General features: G+C 43.5%; 1 protein-coding gene across 2 annotated transcripts in view; it reads left to right on the forward strand.

Annotated features, from left to right (window-relative positions):
• Window positions 1-23,562, forward strand: part of rai2 (retinoic acid induced 2) — a 100,287-nt gene extending 76,725 nt beyond the window's left edge. The window contains exons 3-4 of one of the 2 annotated variants that reach the window (XM_070893966.1): window positions 1,136-1,288; window positions 14,246-23,562. In XM_070893966.1, the coding sequence (XP_070750067.1) occupies window positions 14,330-16,018 (1,689 nt within the window). In that variant the 5' untranslated portion in view covers window positions 1,136-1,288; window positions 14,246-14,329 and the 3' untranslated portion in view covers window positions 16,019-23,562. The remainder of the gene's footprint in view (window positions 1-1,135; window positions 1,289-14,245) is intronic. The other variant, XM_070893965.1, reaches the window with a different exon arrangement.
• Window positions 23,563-23,896: the final 334 nt, after the last annotated feature.

Here is a 23,896-nt window from a genome sequence, read left to right on the forward strand (position 1 = left end):
AAGCATATAATAGGAGCAGGAGTAGGCTATTTGGCTCCTCGAGCCTGCTCCGCCATTCAATAAGATCATGGCTGATCTGATCATGGACTCAGCTCCACTTTCCTGCAACCCTTTACTCCCTTATCGCTCAATAGCCCTGTAGAACAGAGCCACACAGATCTGAAATGTAAAACTTTTGAGGTGGGGTTGCTCAGGTACTGTCGCTTCATTATGGGGGGCCCCTAATTGGCATAATATTTGTGTCTTAATGGGCCGGAATTTGTGGTCGGAGGCCTACCTCTGGAGTATGCTTCTGACACTAAAAAAAAATACGAACCTACCAGCCAGCTCCTGGGCTTTGGTAACTTCAGGTCCTGGGCCTGCAGGTTTACGCCTGTGTAAAGGCCCACGGATCTCGGGGACGTAGGTGGTTCGGAAGTATCCCTGTGATCACGTGGGCTTGATCCTCCAATCAGAAAGGAGGGTTCCATTGCTGTCATTTCCAATTGGAATCCCCTAATGACAAGCAATGGAATGCCTAAATAATTAAAGAATTTACATCATTCTAATAAAAATAAATGTTCCCATTTTCACATTTAATTAAAAGTCCCTTTAATGAAGCATTTACAATCAAAACGTAATTTTTTGAAAAATAATTTTAAATATTTTAATCCGAACCAAAATTTTAAATGGATGTGGATGATTTTTAATTTTAAATGTTTTAATTTAACATTTATATGAGCCCTTACGTTGGCCCTACATCTACTTTTACCAGGCATAAGGGTTTTGTGGCCATTTGATGGGCAGTAGATAGCCCAACTCTGCGCCAGCAAGTAATTTTTCTTTCGGTTCGCAAGATCTGTCAAGGCGACCTTTACAGATTGCAAGTTGCAAGATTGCAAGGGTTTTCAGGCATGTGCAGCGCATGCGGAAACTCGGAACTTGCAGGGCCTTTTACAAGGCTTACGTGTCATTGGCCCCGGGGAATCCAGGACATTAAGTTTTACGCAGGCTCCCACTGTTCTATATGTTGGCTGAATTCATCTACAAACCCTGAGTGCATCTGGCACATAGTAAGACTCTGCACCCAATAATAATAGTCTTCTGCACCCAGACTGTTAAACTCCTGTCTGATTTTACTCTTTTACTCTTGCAGGGAATCTCCTGTGGTTGTGATGAGCAGGGTGTGAGAACTGAAATCTGATCCTCCCCATTCTGTGGTACTTCATGTTGGTGTTGCAACCAGTCCAACCCCATAACCTATCATGTTGTTTTGATGGATAACTTCAGCCTGATCTCCAAGTAGAAGGTGGTTTAGTTGATATTCAGGATCATTTTTGCTCACCTTCATGTTGTTATACTGCTACAAATCTGCAACAGGCTTCTGTGTCTGAGAATAGGAAAGCGCCTCTTGTCAAAAGTTTCCCGCTTAATGAGCTACCAAGCACATCTGTGGTGTTCAGGAGGTTATAGGAGGCCAGATGCTTCGCTACAGGGAGAGAAGGAAAATTGGATGGCCAAACTCCCACAGGTTTCCGACACTAGAACAAGAACAAGATTAATGGAGGTCTGAGAACAGCTGAAATAATGTGGGCAGATTAAGAGGAGCAAAGCAGAAAGTAATTTACAAAAAAACTACTCCACGTTATTCATTCAGTAGAACAACCTCAATGATTACAAACACCTTTAAAGGGATCATTTTACAAATTTGTACTTCTGGTGCAAAGCTTTGTGTGATGGGGAGTACAGAACTAGAATTTGGCAGAGGTCAGCGTGTCCAATTCAAAGCCCACAAGGTTTCCTGCCGGGAGCGCAAAGCCGAAGAATTACCGCATAAATGTGTTTTGAATTGCCGCAACATTTGGCCACACCCTGATGTCACCACATCACAAACATCTTTAGAGGCCTGGCCCATCTCATAATTGCCCCAGAGTGTGGTCCAGACATCCTCATTCTCTAAACACTTGTGGGCCTTACACAGTCTGTGGTTCATTTGTTACGGATTTTATCTCGTGTACACAAGCACCTCTTTCTTTAGGTAGTGTAGTTGAGGGAAGATTGAACTGCTGCTGCATTGACCTACCCAGCTACTTGTAGGTATTGGCAGTGGGCGGAGCGATGTGGATGGCAGGCTCTGACATCACCGTCACAGTACCACTGTAATATCTCATGTCTCGAGGGTTGTGGCCCATCTCATGCTTTCCCCAGAATGTGATCTCGACTGACACAACGCTAGTGGTGTGTGGAGGATGCAATCATTCAAACAATGAGGAACACCCTACAAAGTAGGTAATCCAGCTATTTGCTGACTTTATAGCAAACTAAGAATTAAATTCTACTCTACAAAAAACTAAATTAGAACACTGAATTACTTTAAAAATACTCTGTAGATGGCTAAAGGCTTTACAAATACTGGAAATTGCCTTTAATGTATATTTTCAAAGGTTTAAGTTTTAATTTCCAATTTATTTTGTCCATTTATAAATAGGCAAATACTTAAATGCTGGGTGAAGACATGCATTAATAGTCTGTAGATCAGCAGTAGACATGATAATGCTTCAGGCCACCTGTTTGTGAGCAGATTTTCAGGTCCCAATATTTACTGGAGCAGGATTTCCATGCTGGTCAGGTGTGATCGAGGGGGGTCGGAGACAAATTGAAGTCAGTGATCATGGCGGGGGGCGATGCAGTGGGTGGGGATGTCTATCGTGGGGAGTGAAGCAGGTTAGCTTGGGGAGCTGGGAGGAAGCACTCCTGCTCCTCCTGGCCCACAAACAGCACTGAATAGGCACTTACCTCTTCCACGTAGCAGTCCTCACCTCACCTTAGTTGCCGGGTTAAATTCAAAATGGAGATAAAATCCGGTTTGCTTTCTCCCTCAAGTGTTTCCAAAAATAGTGCCAGCTATTTATTCCCTTTGCATTGTCTTGTCGCTATTTGGCAAACAAAGCTGGAGAGTTGTGTTTCAGTTATTGGAAATACAAGAAAAATAATTAGTGATGTTCTTTGTAGGTCAGGGTGGCTGTTTCATAGCCAGGTGGACTATGCGTGACTTATTTTGGAGAAAAGACGGCTCGGTGCCACTGCTTCTATAATGAGTACTTTGATGTGGGTCATTGCGACATAGTAGTTAGAAGCAACCAGCGACTGTTATAGGATGACCCTCAATGTCTCACATTTACACTAAACAATCCTGCAGTATCTGTATATTATTTGAATTTACACACATCAAAGGAAAAATATGCCGTGAAAATTCCTGAAAGACCGGTATGGTATTTCAGACACATAATCTGAAATGCATTGGGTACCGAGCAGCCTTGATGTATGGTTGACATAATGGGCCTAATTTTGGCCATGACTTTCATCAATTTTTGTGGAGTAAGTTGTTTTTTCTGGCTTAAGTTAAAAAAAAAATGCCATTTTCCCCAAAATATTTGCTCCAGGGTAAGTCAGTTAGGTATGATTTTTTTTTAGTTCAGTTTTTTTATTCAAAAGGGGGCGTTCCCAGACACTTACGCCAGTTTTGGCCATTTATGCCATTTTGGCCAGCTAAAAGTTACTCCAAATCCACTTAGGTCAGCGTATGTGGCCAGCTCTGAAAAACGTTGCCGGCAGTTAACAAATCGGCGCAGGTAGAACCTGCACCAAGCACCAAGCAGCAAACATTCAATATAAAAGTTCAAATAACTACATAAAAATAGGGTAAACAATTGAACAATAATTAAAAAATTGTATTAAATCCTACCTTTAGTTGAATTCGGCCAGGGAAGACAGCGGGCCGGGTTGGGGGGGGGGGGGGAGAGGAAAGGCTGGTCTCGGTGGCATCGGGAGGAGGGAGGGAGAGGAAAGACTACAAAGTGCTTTACAATGTGCTGCTCGAAACCAAAGTCCTCCAGGTTGAGAGAGAAGACAACCTCACACACTGGTCAATGCTCTCCTCTTCGGTGTCCTATGAATTATCCTTGCCATCCTAGCTCTGCACCAAGTCAATGTTCGCACCGATCTGCAATCCTTCGCTATCAGAGTATGCGGCAGGCCCCTCCCACACAGCGTCGGGCTGCGAGGAGTTACTGCACATGCGCGCACACTCGTAGCGCGCATGTGCAGAAGTCCCGGCACTGTTTTCAGCGCCGGGACCTGGCTCTACCCCCGAATCAAGTTGCCATGCTGAGCCACCATCAAGGAGAGGCTAGGGAGCAGCCAAAATGGGCCTGAAGATTTATGGCGCCCTAATCGCTCCACAAAAGTGGCGGACCTTTGGTGAGTACGCCAGAAACTTGTACTGGCCAAAATTGGGCCCAAAGGGCTCAAGTTTCAGCTTGAGTTGCTCCTATTTTTTTGGAGCAACTAGTTTAATATGGAGTATCTTACAAATCGCAATTCTCAGCATTTAATTTGCTCCAGTTCTAGTTAGTTAGAATAGTTTTGTTTTAGTACAGTTTTTTTTTCCAAAAGGAGGCGTTACCAGCCACTTCCGCCCATTTTGCAAGTTTAGGCAGTGAAACGTTACTCCAAACTAACTTAGAATGGAGTAAGTGTAGATTTTTGTACGCTCAGAAAAACCTTGCCTACACTTTATAAATTAGGTGCAGGTAGCGAGAGATAGGGAGGGAAGGGAAGTTAGAGGGAAGTTAGGAGATTTTACAAAGCATTAAACACTTCACTTTTACCAATAAAGAGCCATCATCAATAATAAATGAAAAATAAATCAATCCAAAAAAAAATGAAGAGAATAATAAAAAATCAATCAATAAATAAAAAATTAAAAGTTTCTACTCACCGACTGCAGTACTGGGAGCCCTCCAACAGCCTGCTGAAGAGCTGCTCGGGCGGGGCCCGCCCCCAGGAGATGCCGGGCTGGCCCGTCGCGGAAGAGGTAAGGACAGTCAGGCCACTCGGCCTGGGATAGGGGCAACATCCCTTCAGCCAGGGAGAGGGTTGTCGCCCGGAGACAGGACACGCTGGGAGGGCCAGGAGCTACTGCGCACGCATGCAGCTGCTGGCACTCTTTTTGGCGCAGGGCTGTAGCTCCGCCCCCAGCAGCTCCTGCTGCGCGCGCCGACTTGGAAGCAGCCCGACATATATCCTAGAATCACGAGGTAAGTATTCGGCGCAATTTTTGTTCCACAAATTAGGCGGGCCTCTCCAATGTGCGCCATTCTAGCGGGGGTCTGAAACTTGAGCCCAATTATTGGGTGGGGGGGATGGGGGGGGGAGGGAGGGGAAGAGAGGACGATCTGGCTACAAAGCTTCAAACATTAAAATTCATAGCTGTAGCTTGTGGTAATTGCTATTCGGTATTATAATTATACCAATTACGTCACTACTTCACAAAGTGGAATAAAGCAGCTGATGTTGAGAGTAGGTTTATTTGACATCTAAGCCCTGATTTTCCAGGCCTGATTTCACATGCCAAAATTGCATTACACCCGGTCTTTCGAGACCTGATTGAGAGGTTGGAAGTACTAGCTAGGGTGAGCCTCATTTAACTGCGGTCCCACACTCTCAATTTTCTTCGTGTTCGGGTTGCTGTTGACTGACAGCGAAGCATTTAATTTCAAAGTAAGGTGGTACAATGGAGTTCTGATATAATCAACTCCATTTCTCACAAATGAAGGGTAGACTTTTGCCCATTTTACTAGTTTCGGTGTCCCTTTGCTTTCTGGGATTCACACCACACACACACCCGTCGTCTGCTAGTGTGGGTAGGAACTTGCTGCTGGTTTTCTACCAGATTTGCTCTGTCACTATTAGGCACAGGCCATTGGTGGCCATGGTTACATCTATGCAGGTCTCACTCTTTGAAATTCCTGTCCTAAACCCTTTGGACTGCACATTTCTTTCCTCCTTTAAGACCCCTCTTTTTCAGTACGTTTTTGGCCTAATCGCTCCACCTTTGGCTGGGTGGCCGTTTTTTCTCATGCCCTTGGAAGCTGCCTTGGGGCATTCATGTATGTTAAAATGCATTAGGCCTGGGCAATAAATGCTAGCTTTGCCAGCAATGCCCACATCCCAGGAACGAATGAAAAAAAGTAGTAGTTGTGATATATTTGATCTTGATTTCACAGAGCCCTGCAGGACTAGCTCAAGTATTTGAGTGCATGATTTCTAATCAGAAACGCCGCGAGTTTGAATTGTTGGTCACTTGAGCTCATTTTCCTGAATTTTGTGGGTTTCATGAATTCCACAGCTGAGCTGCTAGGGAGAGAAATAAAGAACTTTTGTAGGTTTGCTCTTCTGCTAACTAATGGCTGTAGCTGGCCACTCGCTAACTGATGAAGTCGTGGAGAGGTTTTCAGCTCAGATTATCTCACTTCACCGATGAAGACGGACAAACGTTGACAAGAAATCTGTACTCGGAGTACTGGAGTAGAGAATGTTTGTTAAATGAGCTATTGTACTGCGAATTCCAACTTGCCAATTAGTTTTGAGGCCTCCTTTTAACAATAAAAGTCCCTAATTTCCACAATTGAAAACTGAAGTAGAGACTTCTATTTTCAAAAGACATGAGCAATTCTAAAAATGTTTTAATTTTAGTTAGTGGCTCAGGGGCGAGCTGCTGAAGCATATCGTACTATGCTGATAATGATCTGACGCAGAACATTCCCCAGCCACACAGGGCAATGTGACATGAGTCTCTTTACACCTGCTAACTGTTCCAAGTCACAGCAGGCAGTGGATAATGCAGAGGGAGAAAGCAAACCGACAATAAAATCGAAACTAGTGAAAGAGAGGTGTAGTGGTGAATATACTCAGTGTACCCACGTTTATAAACGGGGACCTAGGACCAGGCTCCAAATGCACCAGATTACAATTTACACAAGGTCACAGTTGTACAGGCAGCCATCTTCCGGTGATTTCAGTAAGTGGTACTTATTGCAATGCAAAACTATGTTTATATACCATACTATTATATTATCAGTGATTCATTTTGAGACCAAAGCCTATAAATTGCTGTTGATGATCTTAAATTAATACACTCATCATCATCATCATCATAAGCAGTCCCTCGGGATCGAGGAAGACTTGCTTCCACTCCTGAAGTGAGTTCTTTGGTGGCTGAACAGTCCAATACAAGAGCCACAGACTCTGTCACAGGTGGGACACCTCCAGCGGCAGCGGATGTGCCTCTCCTCCACGACAGAGTCTGGACCTCCCGTGACGACACTCATATTACATTTCTATATCCACTATTTTGACTGAGCTGTTTACCCATTTGAATGCCCACCAATATCATCAATAATAATTTAAAGGCAGAAAAAATACTGTAACATAACAAGAAGTAACAGTCAAGAAATAAGTATAGATTACCACACAGTACATTAATTCCTTTTATAATTTTCGTCCAGCATAGCGGGATATATTACCTCATTAAGCTGCATACAGGTCAGAAAATACTTACATCTATATAATCACAATTCTTTGAGGTAGGGCACAAACATCCTGTGCACAAACCTTTCTTTCAATTATGATTTTTGGTCATACTTTTCTATTAAAAAAAATTACCCTTATTCATTGCTATGTCAACATTTCCCATTTATTTTTGCAATGTTATCCACCCTGTAGTGCAGGATGTGACCACAGATGGCTCTGTGGAGCACATCCCTGTCGTGTGTCTCCCAACTGTCACCACCTTGTATAATTCAAAAAAGTATTCACTAATTTATAGTGGGCATAGCCATGGACAACTTAATTGTGTGTGTACATATATACACGTTAAAAAAATCCACACACATGCATCTTCCGCCCTTGAGGATGTAGTTCGGGTCCTTCAATGGAACTCATCCTTTTTTGTCGTGGAAGCAAGTCATCCTCGTTTCGAGGGATTCCAACATTCCATGGACTCTGGATCAGTTCCTATGGATTGGAGGGTAGCTAATGTAACCCCACTTTTTAAAAAAGGAGGGAGAGAGAAAACAGGGAATTATAGACCGGTTAGCTTGACATCGGTGGTGGGGAAAATGCTGGAATCAATTATTAAAGATGTAAAAGCAGTGCATTTGGAAAGCAGTGACAGGATCGGTCCAAATCAGCATGGATTTATGAAAGAGAAATCATGCTTGACAAATCTTCTAGAGATTTTTTGAGGATGTAACTTGTCGAGTGGATAAGGGAGAACCAGTGGATGTGGTGTATTTGGACTTTCAAAAGGCTTTTGACAAGGTCCCACACAAGAGATTGGTGTACAAAATCAAAGCACATGGTATTGGGAGTAACGTATTGACGTGGCTAGAGAACTGGGTGGCAGACAGGAAGCAAAGAGTAGGAATAAACGGGTCCTTTTCAGAATGGCAGGCAGTGACTAGTGGGGTGCCACAGGGTTCAGTGCTGGGACCCCAGCTATTTACAATATACATTAATGATTTAGATGAAGGAATTGAAGGTAATATCTCCAAGTTTGCAGATCACACTAAGCTGGGTGACAGTGCGAGCTGCGAGGAGGATGCTAGGAGGCTGCAGGGGGACTTGGACAGGTTAGGTGAGTGGGCAAATGCATGACAGATGCAGTATAATGTGGATAAGTGTGAGGTTATCCACTTTGGTGGCAAAAACAGGAAGGCAGATTATTAAGTGAATGGTGACAGATTAGTAAAAGGGGAGGTGCAACGAGACCTGGATGTCATGGTACATCCAGTCATTGAAGGTAGGCATGCAGCTACAGCGGGCAGTAAAGAAAGCAAATAGCATGCTGGCCTTCATAGCGAGGGGATTTGAGTATTGGAGCAGGGAAGTCTTACTGCAGTTGTACAGGACCTTGGTGAGACCACACCTTGAGTATTGGGTGCAGTTTTGGTCTCCTAATCTGAGGAAGGACATTCTTGCTTTTGAGGAAGTGCAACAAAGGTTCACCAGACTGATTCCCGGGATGGGAGGACTGACATATGAAGAAAGACTGGATCGACTAGGCTTATATTCACTGGAATTTAGAAGAATGAGAGGGGATCTCATAGAAACATATAAAATTCTGACAGGACTGGACAGGTTAGATACAGGAAGAATGTTCCCAATGTTGGGGAAGTCCAGAACCAGAGGTCACAGTCTAAGGATAAGGGGTAAGCCATTTAGGATCGAAATGAGGAGAAACTTCTTCACCCAGAGAATTGTGAACCTGTGGAATTCTCTACCACAGAAAGTTGTTGAGGCCAGTTCATTGGATATATTCAAAAGGAAGTTAAATGTGGCCCTTACGGCTAAAGGGATCAAGGGGTATGAAGAGAAAGCAGGAATAGGGTACTGAAGTTGAATGATCAGCCAGGGTCATATTGAATGGTGGTGCAGACTCGAAGGGCAGAATGGCCTACTCCTGCACCTACTTTCTATGTTTCTATGACCACCTATGATGATGATATATATTCCAAAATACTAGAAGATGCACCAAATAAAATGCTGAAAATTGAGGGGGAGAAATTCAGAAGCGTCTCATTTGGGGCGCTAACTTTTAAAAGTTGAAAAAAATTAGCGTCAGGCGCTAATGTTTTTTAACTTTAAAAAAAAAATTCAGCGTTTGCACTCCAGGAAGGACGTGGCATTCTAAATCAGGCACTCCACTTCCTTCCTGGAGCGCAACAGGCAGCAAGTGGGGCAGTAGTTGTTCAACGCTGCACACTGGGCCATGCAGCGCTGTCGCGGTGCAAGGCTCCTTCCCTCCCTTAAAGGGAAGGGCCATGACTGCAGGCTCTGCAAAGGAAAAACTTACCTGGACCCCGACGGCAGCCGCGATCCAGCCCGAAAAGCCCAATGCACTGCAGCAGAGTGCCGGGCTGATCGATCACAGGGGAAAAGCAATAAAAAAATTCAGAGTATTGCATAATTTTGTTCACCTACTTCGACCACCTTGCCTTTAAACATCGCTCCCGAAACGCCCGGCCTCCCGATGAACGCCTCCTGCAGCTGCCGGTGTTTTTGCCCAGCGATGCTGCAGGAGATGGAACTGAAGTTTGGGTCTATGGCGCTACCGTGGCGATAACATCACGATCTCCAGGTGAAGGAGATCGGGCAGCAAGGTCCTACCGCCGCGCAATCCTCTCGCTGAATATAGTGGGAGTCGATCATCTTGCCACGCCCAGTCGGTAAGTGCTTAGCGACTTGTTATCGCCCCCCGGAGACAATTACAGGAGGCGCGAAGTAGGCCAATTTCTAGGCCTAAGAATTTCTGGAGGATATGCCTGAGACTTACCTAGAAAAATAAATTTTGTGCATACTATACAGAGCACTGCCGTACCATTGCTAAGGCACTATCTTCATGAGAAAGTGTTTGGTAAGCCTTTTCATTTATCTACGATGTAAATCCTATCAAAGAATATGATACCATCACTGGTGCATGAAGCCTGTAGAATGACTGTACCCCCATCTCCAAACACAAATTGGCTCACCAAGCACTTTTCCCCGAATACACGCCCCCCTTTAAAAGATTTATTTTGTCACTACATAATTAAACTTTTTTCAAAAAGCACTTGACTCAGTTTTTTTAGGATAAGAACAGAAGAAATAGGAGCAGGAGTAGGCCACACAGCCCCTCGAGCCTGCTCCGCCATGCAATAAGATCATGGCTGATCTGATCATGGACTCAGCTCCACTTCCCCGCTTGCTCCCCATAACCCCTTATCATTTAAGAAACTGTATATTTCTGTCTTAAATTTATTCAATGTCCCTTCCACAGCTCTCTGAGGCAGCGAATTCCACAGATTTACAACCCTCAGAGAAGAAATTTCTTTTCATCTCTCTTTTAAATGGGCGGCCCCTTATTCTAAGATCATGCTCTCTAGTTCTAGTCTCCCCCATCAGTGGAAACATCCTCTCTACATCCACCTTGTCAAGCCCCTCAAAATCGTATACGTTTTGATAAGATTGCCAAGATACCATTGACCTTCCTGATCACTTGCTGTACCTGAATACTATCCTTTTGTATTTCATGCACAAGTAACCCCAGGTCCCGCTGTACTGTGGCACTTTGTAATCTTTCTCCATTTAAATAATAACTTGCTCTTTGATTTTTTTCTGCCAAAGAGCATGACCTCACACTTTCCAACATTATACTACATCTGCCAAATTTTTGCCCACTCACTTAGCCTGTCTATGTCCTTTTGCAGATTTTGTGTGTCCTCCTCACACATTGCTTTTCTTCCCATCTTTGTATCGTCAGCAAACTTGGCTACGTTACACTCAGTCCCTTCTTCCAAGTTGTTAATATAGATTGTAAATAGTTGGGATCCCAGCACTGATCCCTGCGGCACCCCACTAGTTACTGGTTGCTAACCAGAGAATGAACCATTTATCCCTACTCTCTGTTTTCTGTTCGTTAGCCAATCCTCTATCCATGCTAATATATTACCCCAATCCCGTGAACTTTTATCTTGTGCTTGGTACCTTGTCAAATGCCTTCTGGAAATCCAAATCCACCACATCCACTGGTTCCCCTTTATCCACCCTGTTCATTACATCCTCAAAGAATTCCAGCAAATTTGTCAAACATGACTTCCACTTTTGAAATCCATTCTGACTCTGCCTGACCGAATTTTGCTTTTCCAACTGTCCTGCTACTGCTTCTTTAATAATGGACTCCAACAATTTCCCAAACACAGATGTTAGACTAACTGGTCTATAGTTTCCTGCTTTTTGTCTGCCTCCTTTTTTTAAATAGGGGCGTTACATTTGCAGTTTTCCAATCTGCTGGGACCTCCCCAGAATCCAGGGAATTTTGGTAAATTACAACCAAAGGATGCAAGCCATCAGGTCCAGGGGATTTATCTGCCTTTAGTCCCATTATCTTACTGAGTACCACCTCCTTAGTGATTGTGATTGTGTTAAGTTCCTCCCCCCACTATAGCCCCTTGACTATCCACTGTCGGAATATTGTTAGAGTCCTCTATCGTAAAGACTGATACAAAATATTTGTTCAGAGTTTCTGCCATCTCCATGTTCCCCATTACTAATTCCACGGTCTCGTCCTCTATGGGACCAACATTTACTTTAGCCACTCTTTTCCTTTTTATATACCTATAGAAACTCTTACTATCTGTTTTTATATTTTGTGCTAGTTTACTTTCATATTCTATTTTCCCTTTCTTAATCATTTTTTTAGTCATTCTTTGCTGGCTTTTAAAAGCTTCCCAATCTTCTGTCCTCCCATTAGTTTTGGCCACTTTGTATGCCCTTGTTTTTAATTGGATACCGTCCTTTATTTCTTTAGTTACCCACGGATGGCTATCTTTTCTCTTACACCCTTTCCTCCTCACTGGAATATATTTTTCTTGAGAGTTGTGAAATATCTCCTTAAATATACACCACTGTTCATCAACCATACTACCCTTTAATCTATTTTCCCAGTCCACTTTACCCAACTCTGCCTTCATAGTCTCCTTTATTTAAGCTTAGTATGCTGTTTAGAGATCCAACTTTCTCACCCTCCATCTGAATTTGAAATTCAACCATGGTATGATCACTCATTCTGAGGGGATCCTTTACTAGGAGATTGTTTATTAATTCTGTCTCATTACACGGGACCAGATCTAAGATAGCCTGACCCTGGTTGGTTCCGTTAGATACTGCTCAAGAAACCCATCCCTTATGCACTCTATGAACTCCTCGTCAAAGCTACCCTGACCAATTTGATTTGTCTAATCAATATGGAGGTTAAAATCACCCATGATTATTGCTGTTCCCTTTTTACAAGCCCCCACAATTTCCTGGTTTATGCTCCGACCAAGAGGTGCTTCTGTTAGGGGGCCTATAAACTACGCCTACCAATGACATTTTCCCTTTAGTGTTTCTTATCTCCCCCCAAACTGTTTCAACACCCTTATCATTTGAGCCAATATCGTTTCTTGTTGTTGCAGTGATTTCATCCTTTATCAATAGAGCTACCCCACCTCCTTTTCCTTTCTGTCATTCTGGATTGTTAAGTAGCCCTGAATATTTAATTCCCAGTCCTGGTCACCTTGCAACCATGTCTCTGTGATGGCTATCAGGTCATACACATTTGTCTCATTTTGTGCCGTCAACTCATCTATTTTGTTACAAATGCTACGTGCATGTAGACAAAGAGAAAATTGAAGCAGATGGGTATAATCTAAACTGATCAGTTTAAAAAGTACTGTGGAAACATTAAATTGTTTGGGCTAGATTATGATAAAGTTTGATAAATATAATGCCATTCAGTTCCTTCTAAAAAGAAATGCATATCATTTTCCCGATTTTTTTTTTAAACCTTAAATCTTTTGCACTCCTCGTTAAAATATTGGGATACAGTTCCACAGGCATTGGTAGCCCCTCGCCCAAATAGTATGTATGTACCCAGACAATGATTGTTGACAAGCTGGTGACCATGATGGGCAGTGCAGGAGAGTGTGATCCTGCCCCTTCCTGACATCCACATGTTCACACTTTAAAGCATGGGCTACTGCTTTGCAGGAGAGGTCAGCGAATAGCAATCAGGAGCTGGAACCCTGGCTGTTTTGTTCATTTCCTAGCCCAGGACCACACAGGCCGATCGCGACACCTGTGTTGTTGCCTCCGATGAGATCAGTTAACTTGGCATATGCTGGGGATTGAAGCTGGGATCATCTTATTCTGTATCTGTCATTGGCACGCCAGAAAATGCTTCTACACACTGTTGAACAGCATGATGGTTGTCCAAATGGCAAGCTCCTAGACTGAGGCTTTGCTGCCCCATAGGAAAGAATGAAAAGTATTACATTGTATAGAAATACAAAGAATATACAGCACAGAAACCAGTCATTCAGCCCAACAGGCCTATGCTGGTGTTTATGCTCCACACGATCCTCCTCCCACCCTACTTTATCTCACCTTTCAGCATGGCCTTCTATTCCTTTGTCCCTTATTTGTTTATCTCGCATCCCCTTAAATGTATCCATGCTATTTGCCTCAACTACTCCTCGTGGTAGTGAGTTTCACATTCTAACCACTCTCTGGGTAAAGAAGTTTCTCCTGAATTCTTTATTAGATTTATCGTATGGTTGAACTGTTTCAGTGAGACATTGGTGGAGAGCTATGAGTGGATGGTTGCCCTGTCGTTTGGCTGGGTTGATGCACTGAATGCGTAGACCAAGACAAGGAAGAAAACAGAGAAATACCAGTTTAAAAAAACAACCTAGAGCATTCTAACACGGCTTAGGTGTGAAACCCGAGCTGTTGAGGATGTATTTTGTATCCTATGATTTTTACAACTTCTGCAGCTTGCCACAATGGGTGAAGCAGCTTTAAAAGATTCTGGACATGAATAAAATGTTTTTCATTTAACTTGCAGGTCTGTGATTGGTGCAAATATATTCGCCACACCAAAGACTATGTGGACACGAGTGACAGTGAGAGCAAGCTTCAGTTCTGCAGCATGAAATGCTTGAACCAGTACAAAATGGATCGATTTTACAAAGAGGCTCAATCAAACCTGCCCATGGATGTGACGGACTCTCCATCCCCTACAGTAACCAACAATAAACTGGAGAATGGAGTGACTCAGCTCATCACTGCAGAAGCGTGGAATATCAATTCTACAGGTCTCATGAAAAAAGCACTTTCCCCCTTAGTAGCTGTTCCAGCATCTTCTATTATGACACCACAAACAGACCCACCAAGTGGGGTGTCACTTAAAGTGGCTGCCACAGTACTGCAACCAATTTGTTTAGGAGACAGCCCTATGGTCCTGCCTATCCACTTGCAGGTGGCTGGGAGTTCAACACCACAAATACCCCCTAGTAGTAGCGCACCATGGGTAATGACTAATCAAGGTGCAGTGCCACTGTCTGTCTTACTGGAGCAACACTTGATTCAGCATTTAAATTCACCCCTGCTGCTGGCTTCTCCTACCCCAAGCCCTGTCAACTCTGTCCAGAACCACATTCTTCAAGGCACTGCTGGCTCCTGCATTCAGTCTCAACCACTGAGCCAGAAACCTTTAAATCAAACACAGGAGTATGATATACCACCTCCCCTTCAGATCCCTGGTTTTGCTACAGTTCTCCAGGACTTTTTCCCTTCACATAGCACAGTACCACCAGTACCAAATATGCAGTCGGGCCCCGAGAACATGTCCAGCACTTTCTCCTCTGCTCCACACCAGAACTTTAGTGGGCTGTTTTCTCCATTAGTTCCTCCTGCCACTCTTCTTGTTCCATATCCAGTAATAGTTCCTCTTCCGGTCCCAATACCCATTCCCATCCCCATTCCCATCCCCATGGCCAAGGATGCAGATCCTAACAAATTCACAGACATGCACAGAAAAACGACCTGCAGTGGCAGCACCACAAGCAGAAGCACCCAGACTTCAAATGAGAAAGAGGAACACAAAATCTTAGAGTGCATCCAACACCGGGGAGTCCAAGATTATCAACATGCAAATTATAAGTTCAACACTGAGACAGAGGCTCTTGATCTTTCCATGAAGAGAACATCTGTAGTAAAGAAAAATGAGTTTTTTTATCAGCAGATTGAACAGGACGGTGTGTTGGATTTATCAGTTGCAACCCCCAAGAAAATGAAAGAAAGTCAGAACCTTCCAGGTAATGCATCTTCTAATCTGTCAGCTCATTTGTTGAATGAACCCCTATCTCATTCTAGCGAATCCTGGTCTAACGCTGTGCCATTGTTGGGTGCACAGAAAGTAGAGGCTATGTTACACGGCACGTCTAATAGCTGCGAGTTTTCTAGCCAGCATAAGTGGGTGGTCGATCAAAACTACAGTAGACTGAGGGATGACTCGCGAGCTGGCAGTAACACTGACACGCTGAGCAGCACAGACACTACGAAAGTCATTGTGTCTGTAAAAGACGCTGGCCCAGCTATTCTCTGTGGCAAAATAAAAACTGTTGTTGGAGTATCTACAAAAAACTTTTCTTACAAGACAGATTTATCGCAGGAATCTGTTTTACAATGTTACGATGTCAAATCCCAACTCGAGCTCAGAGACAGCAAAAAACCCAATAAAAACAGAGGCATAAAATTAAAGAAAATGAGCTCACAGGATTTCCATGTCCTTCCAATAAAAAAACAGCGCCTAGCTGCCTTTTTTGCAAGGAAGTAAAGTATTTGATTATTTTAAAGTACTTATGGAATGACATCCAATAAAAGCAAACCCAGAGAATGAACTGGAATATGGATTAGGTCGGAGCATCTGTTATGAAATTAATTCTTGCGATAATGACGTTTTATGGAATATTTATTTAATAGTGTTTTGTTTGAATCATGCTGACAGCTTCTATTGGAACAAATCTGAATGACTTGCCCCACCCTCTTCGTTACCTGTGAAAGGGGACTGAAGGTTTAGTAAAACAACCAGTGGTTATAAATGTGTCCTTATTGCCAAGGCGCCTTTTTTGACACAGGATGATTACAGTTACTAGATGCATTATTTCTTATCCTCAAATGTTTCCTATTGAACCTCTGACTCTGCAGGTGCCAAGTGTCTCTCCTGCCTCGGTTTAAATGCTTATGCGAAACAGTCTAGGTCACTTCATTGGAAACCTATTTAACATCACAGTCAACCCGCCACGTGCTTGACATGATTGGCAAAACTGCAGTTCAGACCACTTAGAAATTGGTGAACAATTGTTTCCTTGTTTTACCCTGGTTAAAACATTTTTTTATGGTATTTTTAGGAATTGTTTTAAACACACAAGTCATGGGGCAACTGCTCAGTCAGAATCCATTCAGTGTAATATAAATGTGGTACTTAGTTTTATTATACCATATTACATGCATTTAATTTTACATAGTACAATTTGTAAGGAGTGTTAATGCTTTGTTTTCTGCCTGGTTGATTGACTATTGTTGGAATTGGTTTAAATGGTTAAAAGGCAATGAATTATTTGTACATTGTTATTGCTGCAGCCTAACTATAGGAGTCTCTAACTGTGCATTTACAGTCCAAACCCCCATATATTGGTAACTTTTAAATTATTCTTCAATTCTGACTCTACAATGGTCTGACATAAACCTGGAAGACAAGAAGTTTATGATAGGTGTAAAGCTGCCACGGAAGTAAAACAGGCCAGAAGATACCACAGCTGCTCCAGTGTAAACACATGCTTGTCTCCATGACTTTGCATGCTTCACTAAATGACGTACTGTCTGCCTGGTAATGGCCTTCCTTCTCATATGATTGCTGTCCACCATAGTGATTTCCATCAGCTTCCAAAAATGGAACAGTGAGCTGCAAGCTGATGACACTGTCATTAATCACTGGGTTTAGCTTCCACTGAAGGACTCTTGAGGATTTGCAGATTCCACCAATCACACTAAAGCACAGTGACATTCTATCTAAGCCTTCATTCATGCAACACTGAGACAATATAGTGTTGGAAACTTCTCTTACATCTCATGTGACAGTGCATATTTTTATGAGCACCACATTGTTTCTTTATTCAGATTAGACTAATGTTGGATGAAAATCATACTACATATTTCCTGGAAATGGACTGTTGATTATTGGTGTAAACTTGTCATCACACAACAGTCAGTAATCCTTCAATGCGGATGTGGGACACACTGACCATTAACATTCACCATGAGTGCTACAGTTATAGAAAACTGACAAGTTAGTTCCTTCCACCCCAAATAAAATTGTGTATGTGTGTGAAATTGAGAGTGAGAGAATGTAAGAATGTGTGTGTGAGAGAATGAGAGAGTGAGAGAATGAGTTAATGTGAGCGAGACAATGTGAGTGAGTGTGAGAATGTAAGTGAGTATGCCTGCGCTTGTTTTCTGCATGCTCTCGGCAATGAGACTCGAGGTGCTCAGTGCCCTCCCGGATGCTCTTCCTCTACTTAGGCTGAGAGCATGCAGAAAACAAGCGCAGGCAGCAGAAGGAGCGTACGGCAAACCAGTCTTCCCACCCACCCTTTCCTTCAACCACAGTCTGTCCCACCTGTGACAGAGACTGTAATTCCTGTATTGGACTGTTCAGTCACCTGGGAACTCACTTTTGAAGTGGAAGCAAGTCTTCCTTGATTTCGAAGGACTGTCTCTGATGATGAGTAAGTATGAGAGAGTGTGAGTGTGTGAGAAACTGTGTGTTTATTTCCTAGAACTCTTTCAAGGCTGTACTGTTATGACAGGTCTCATGTTATAAACTATCATTGAAGTTTACAATGTCATCTGAACCAACAATGAGATTAAAGCCTTATAATCACTCAGTATTCTCTATTCATCTAATATAACAATACTGCAGAAATATGCAACTCATTCTTATTTGCCAGGGAAAGTTGTTTTGTTGCAATTATGTTTGAGTTTACATTTTAAATGCAAGTAATTTAAAGGGGTGAGCACATTGATTTTGCTACTTATTTCAGAATATTTCAGTTAAAGCTTTGATAATATTACTAATAAAATTGGCACTTAAAGAAAAATTCACATAAAATGAGCCTTAGATCCACAACCCTGAACGTGAATCTCACATTGTGCTGAGAGTAGTAGCCTTTCTATGTCATAATCAGTACCCTCTTTGAAAATCAACAACTGATCCACACAGCAATACCAGAAAGCCCAATAAAACGTCAAATTGATAGAGTCAAATGGTGAAAACAACTTATAATAATTTACTATGTAGCCAGAATCAACACTATCCCTTCATTAATTTAAGCTTCAGAAATTCAAAAGCTTTGAAAAGTCACTACGCTATCGCCTCCCCACAAATATTATCATATACTGTTTGTCAATGATACAGATGTTAGAATTTGTATAAAGACTTTTAATTTGTAGTTACATTTTAAGTAGGTGCAGTTTGTTTGAGATGATAGGCGGGTCACTGAAATGACCATTTTCCTTGGTTAAAATTGTGTATTAGTTTTAGGAATTTGATGTGTACATACAGTTTTACACTAATGTATTAAAAATGCAAAAAACAAAATACCAAATGTTCTTTCCAACAAATAATAACCAACACAAACTATCCTTCATGAGTGATTTTTTTTGCACTGTTATGGCAAGAGCGAACCATGGCTTGAGAAACACACATCTGATTGTTGAACTTTTTGTAGTTGCTGAATGCACAGATTACAGATAAAACTATCCAGTGATGAAGGGGTGAAAGTCCTGTCTTCACTAATTTCAAAGAAGAAGTCAGCATGAGTATTAAGCAGGCATTAACCACTTTATACTCATGGTAATTTTTAAAAACTAAAATGAGCAGTTACAGGCCCCTAGCTTTGGGGTTTCAGTTGGTCTTGTTGGCAGCTGGTCTAGTTCCAGTCTGATTTGATAATTAGTATGAATAGTGATCCTTTTATACAGACACTCTCTAAGGCGGATGTAATTGTACACAGTACCAATTGATTCTTCAATAGAAACCATTCCAGAAGCAATCTTACAGAAGTTATCAAATCATGAGCACATAGTTCAAATCTTGTGTATCTATAGTTGCTACATTTCATTGATAATTAAATCCCTACAAACAAAAGATGGCACATAAATGTTTGTAGCATATGCTTTGTAAAACAAAACACACCCGTCTAAATCATAAATCTTCAAGGACTCTCCTGGAAATATCGATCAATAAAATATTCTGCTGCTTTGGTGGGCCCTGGACAGAAATCTGCCTTCTCTGTTCGTTCCTGTGACCTCCACTTTGGCCACTGCCATCTAAGCAGACTGCATTTGCTGCTGGACTGTTTCTATTCCTACAAAATCGGTTTTCTGCTCCTCTGCTGTTTATTTCACTCTACCCTTAACTAACTTTGATCCAACTGATTCCTATCCTGCTCTGGATTTCTCTCCCTTGCTGCTCAATAATACCTCCTTTGCTTGCTCCCCGTGGTTGCTGACTCTGCATTGTTCAATGTTCCTTCATCCCCCTTCACTGACTGGGTGGGACCGGCTCCTCAGATCCTACTGCTGCTCCCAATCTTGTGCGCTCCTCATCTCCATGTAGCTGTTATTGCACTTGCACTGCTGCTGTAGATTTACCTTTCACCCTCCCCTGGCTCCCTGGACTTCACTGCTCTTGGTCCTCAGGTTTCACTCCTTACTCCTTCACTGGTTTACCAGATCTACTGGTGTGCATTGCCAATATATGAGGCTACTAGGTGCCTCTGATGGATTCCTGGATCATGGTCAACTTCCCACTCTTCTTCGACTATCTGTTTCCATTGGATAACCTCCAGCAAGTCCCGACTGATACTTTTTCCCTCGAACAGATCTCAGATTCACTTGCTTTCCATTCGCCGCACCCACATTTTGGTTGCTGCTCCAGACCTGAGCCTATTACTTCTATCATCCTTTATTTCTCGAGACCTTCTCTCCTCTCTCCTATCTTTCCTGTCACTCTGTCATGCCACTTTTCCTTCTCCTTTCTTGGGTACTTTGCTTCATCCCCCTCTCAATCTGTACTACAACCCATCATTACCACTCTGCCTTCCTACATTCCTACTGCCATCCCAGGCTTGAAAATCCCTTTTCGATGAACCCACAACTATCCCTTGTGCCTCACTTGGCACTCCCCGAAGAACCCAGTGAGGCACCCATTGCTGTCTGCTTACAAGCAGCAACCCCAACTATCTCATTCTCCTTTCTTGCTGATCTTCCTGCCCAGTGCCGCCCACTAGCAGCTATTTGTGGCAGCCTCCTTCCCATTCTGCTCACCCCATCTACCACTAGTGCCTTGAGCTCTACCAATGGATCTAAAATCACAGCCCCTCTCTGCAATACCTCCCAGAATGCCTGCTCACTTGTGAACAAAGCCCTTGCAATCTACAACCTAATTGGGGACAATTGCATTGAGATCATGGCTGAAATTTGGCTCATGGGTGGCGACACTCGCTCCTTATTGAAGCCTCCCTGCCTGGTTATATCTTCCACCACTTGCCCAGATTGCCATGGTGGCAGTGTGATCATATCATCAAATCACACCTTGCTCTCTGCTCCTACTCCTCTGGCACCTTATCCTCCTTCAAGCATCTTACCTTGTTCCACCCCTCTTGCCTTCTATAGAATCCTTGTTCTCCACAACCAGCACCATTCTGAGTTTTTCTTTTAAGATACGCCCTCCTTTCCTCTCTCAGTCACTCGACTGAGTGAATCCTCATCCTCGATGATTTCAACCTCCATCTCAACTTACCCTGTCTCCTCTGATTTCACTGCCCTCCTGTCCTTTCTAAACTCTCCTACCCATACAAAAGAACTTAACTTTGCTCTCGTGCTTGGCCTTTCCATTCCCGTGGTCTTGATCATAGACAAAGCAATTCCCAACCCCTTCCTCATATCCCTCTATTCCCCACCCCCTTCCAGCCTCCCCACCTTTTCTGTATCCGTCCCAGAAACAAATTCTCCCCCAAATCGCTTAAAATGAAACTTTTAATTTGACAACTGATTACCTTCTCCCATCCTGGCTGTTCCCCAGGTATGCCCTCCATCTTCACTCACTGAGGTCCAAGGCACACAAACTTGAATGTATCTGGTGCACAACTGATTTAGCCATCTTTCACCAGATCTGGCTGGACCATATCAAGCGCTATCGGGCCTCATGGTGCTCTGCCAGAACTGCCCATGACTCCAGGATCAATCTGGAGCTCAAAAACAAACAAAGCTTCTTTTCATCACTGCCAAACCTCTTCCCGGCCCCATCAAACCTCATCTTCAACAAGTGCCAGGAACTCATGGATGTCTTTGTCACTAAGATTAAGACCATTTGTTCAGCTACCTCTGCTGCTTCTCCCCTGTTCCTCTTGCCCAGTAAACCAAACCTCCGGCCAAGTCTCCCCACCTCCCGCCCCACCAGCTCCCCCCCCCCCCACACCTTGCTCCCAGCCCTGATCCTGTGTCTTTCTCAAGTATCTCAAAGCTCAAATTTGCATGAGACCCATCTCCTGCTCTCGACACCATTCACACAAAACTGCTGACCACCTAACTTCCCTTCCTGGTCCGCATGTTAGCTGATATTCTAAACAGCTCCCGCTCCTCGGGTACTGTGCCCACCCCTTTCAGATATGCCGTCATTACCCGCTTCCTTTAAAAAACCACCCTCGACCCCTCTGTCCTTGCAGCAACTACTACCCCATCTCCAACACCCCCTTCCTTTTCAAAGTCCTTAAACGTGTTGTCGTTTCCCAAATCCATGCCCGTTTTTTGGCAACTCCATGTTTGAATCTCTTCAATCAGGTTTCCATACCTGCCATAGCACTGAAATGGCCACAACCGACGTCACAAATGACATCCTCTGACTGTGATCATAGTGCTTTTTTCCTCCTTGACACCTCTGCAGACTTTGACAGAACATCACATGAAGTGATGTGGCCAGGTTTCACATGCACACACTACCTGACTCAGCCACTCCATTGCCTCTCTGTTGTCAGGTTGCTTGTCTGACATCCAGTCATGGATTAGGGTCAGTTTCCTCCAATTAAAAATTGTGAAGACTGAAGCAAATGTCTTCAGCCCCTGACACAAACTCCACATTCTCACCGCTGATTCCATCTCACTCCTTGGTCACTGTCTCAGGTTCAACCAGACTGTTCGCAGCCTCAGCATCCTATTCTGAACTTCCGACCTAATATTGTCTCCATCACAAAGAGCAGCTCCATCCACCTCCATAACATTGGCTGGGTCAGTCCATCTTCTGCTGAAACTCTCATTGATGTCTTTGTGACCTACAAAAGGCAGTGGGCTCAGTATCTGGGGCATTTCTTACAGAGCACATCGTCCTAAACTCAGCGCAGCACCAATATTTCTAAACCACTCCCCGGGCTTGGAGTCAATAAAGGAGTTTTCACAAAATGATAGATATAGAAACCTCTTTACTCAGAGAGGAGTGAAAATGTGAAACTCACCACCATAAGGAGTGGTTGTGGCGAATAGCAGAGGCATTTAAGGGGAAACTAGATAAGTACATGAGGGAGAAAGAAATAGAAAGATATGTTGATAGGGTGAGATGAAACAAGTTGGGAGGAGGCTCGTGTGGAGCATAAATATCGACATAGACCTGTTGGGTCAAATGGCCTGTTCCTGTGCTATTTAATTTTATGTCCTATTACAACACAGGAGGCCATTTGGCCCCCGGTGCCAGTGTTCCCTTCTGTAACCCCATTCCCCCCCACAGCTCCTTTTATATTCCTCCTTTTCAAATATCCCATTCCCTTTTAAATGATGTTCTAGCCTCTGCCTCAATAGTGAAGCATCCCATGCTCTAATAGCCCTCAGTTCAAAAATCTTCCTTCTCCCTTGTTTCCTCCAGTGGGAATCCTAATTCTCCATCTCCTTATTCCCCATTCGCCCACCAGTGGAAACAATCCTCCACTATTTATCCACAGTAAGGTCCCCTTTACTGGCTGCTCCTCTCTGTGCCACTCCCACTCACCACATTGCTGCTGCTGTTCCCGGCTCTGTGGGAAATGCTAGGCCCTACACCCACCCTGTCTCCCGATCTCCAGTCTGTTATCACTCCCCTATCCCGAGCTTCAGTCCCCTGACCGACACACCAATAGTGCCCAGGCACCCACTCTTACCCCCATCTAGCCTCAATCCTCTGCCCTCAGGTCCCTGTTCATCCTATCCCCACTCTAACTTCCTCTCTCCTCCTCACAATCAGCCAATTCCGTTTCTGATCACCCCTAAGCAGGGGCCAGCTCTGCAGTGACAGCCGGTGATGTCACAGAACTGGGGGGGGGGGGGTGGATGAGGGGCACTGCTGTGGTGGGAAATTTAAAGTGCATGGTGAGATTCATGCCCCATTCAGGGAAACTCCCGGTCAATCTGAGAGAGTTGACAACCATACCTGAAATGAGTTTGTGCAATTTCAATTTAGTTGCTAGTGGGCATGGGTTCAAAACTGCACCTGATTTGGCACTAAGTTGGCAATCTTACTCAAAGTCATGGGATAACTCATGTGAGAATTGGAAAAATGTCACACTGGTGTAATAGGAGATGTCTTGGGACTGGAGGGAGCTCTGCATTTAAGCATGCTGTACCTAAC

Source organism: Pristiophorus japonicus, chromosome 11 (genome assembly GCF_044704955.1).
Source record: "Pristiophorus japonicus isolate sPriJap1 chromosome 11, sPriJap1.hap1, whole genome shotgun sequence".
NCBI lineage: Eukaryota > Metazoa > Chordata > Chondrichthyes > Pristiophoridae > Pristiophorus > Pristiophorus japonicus.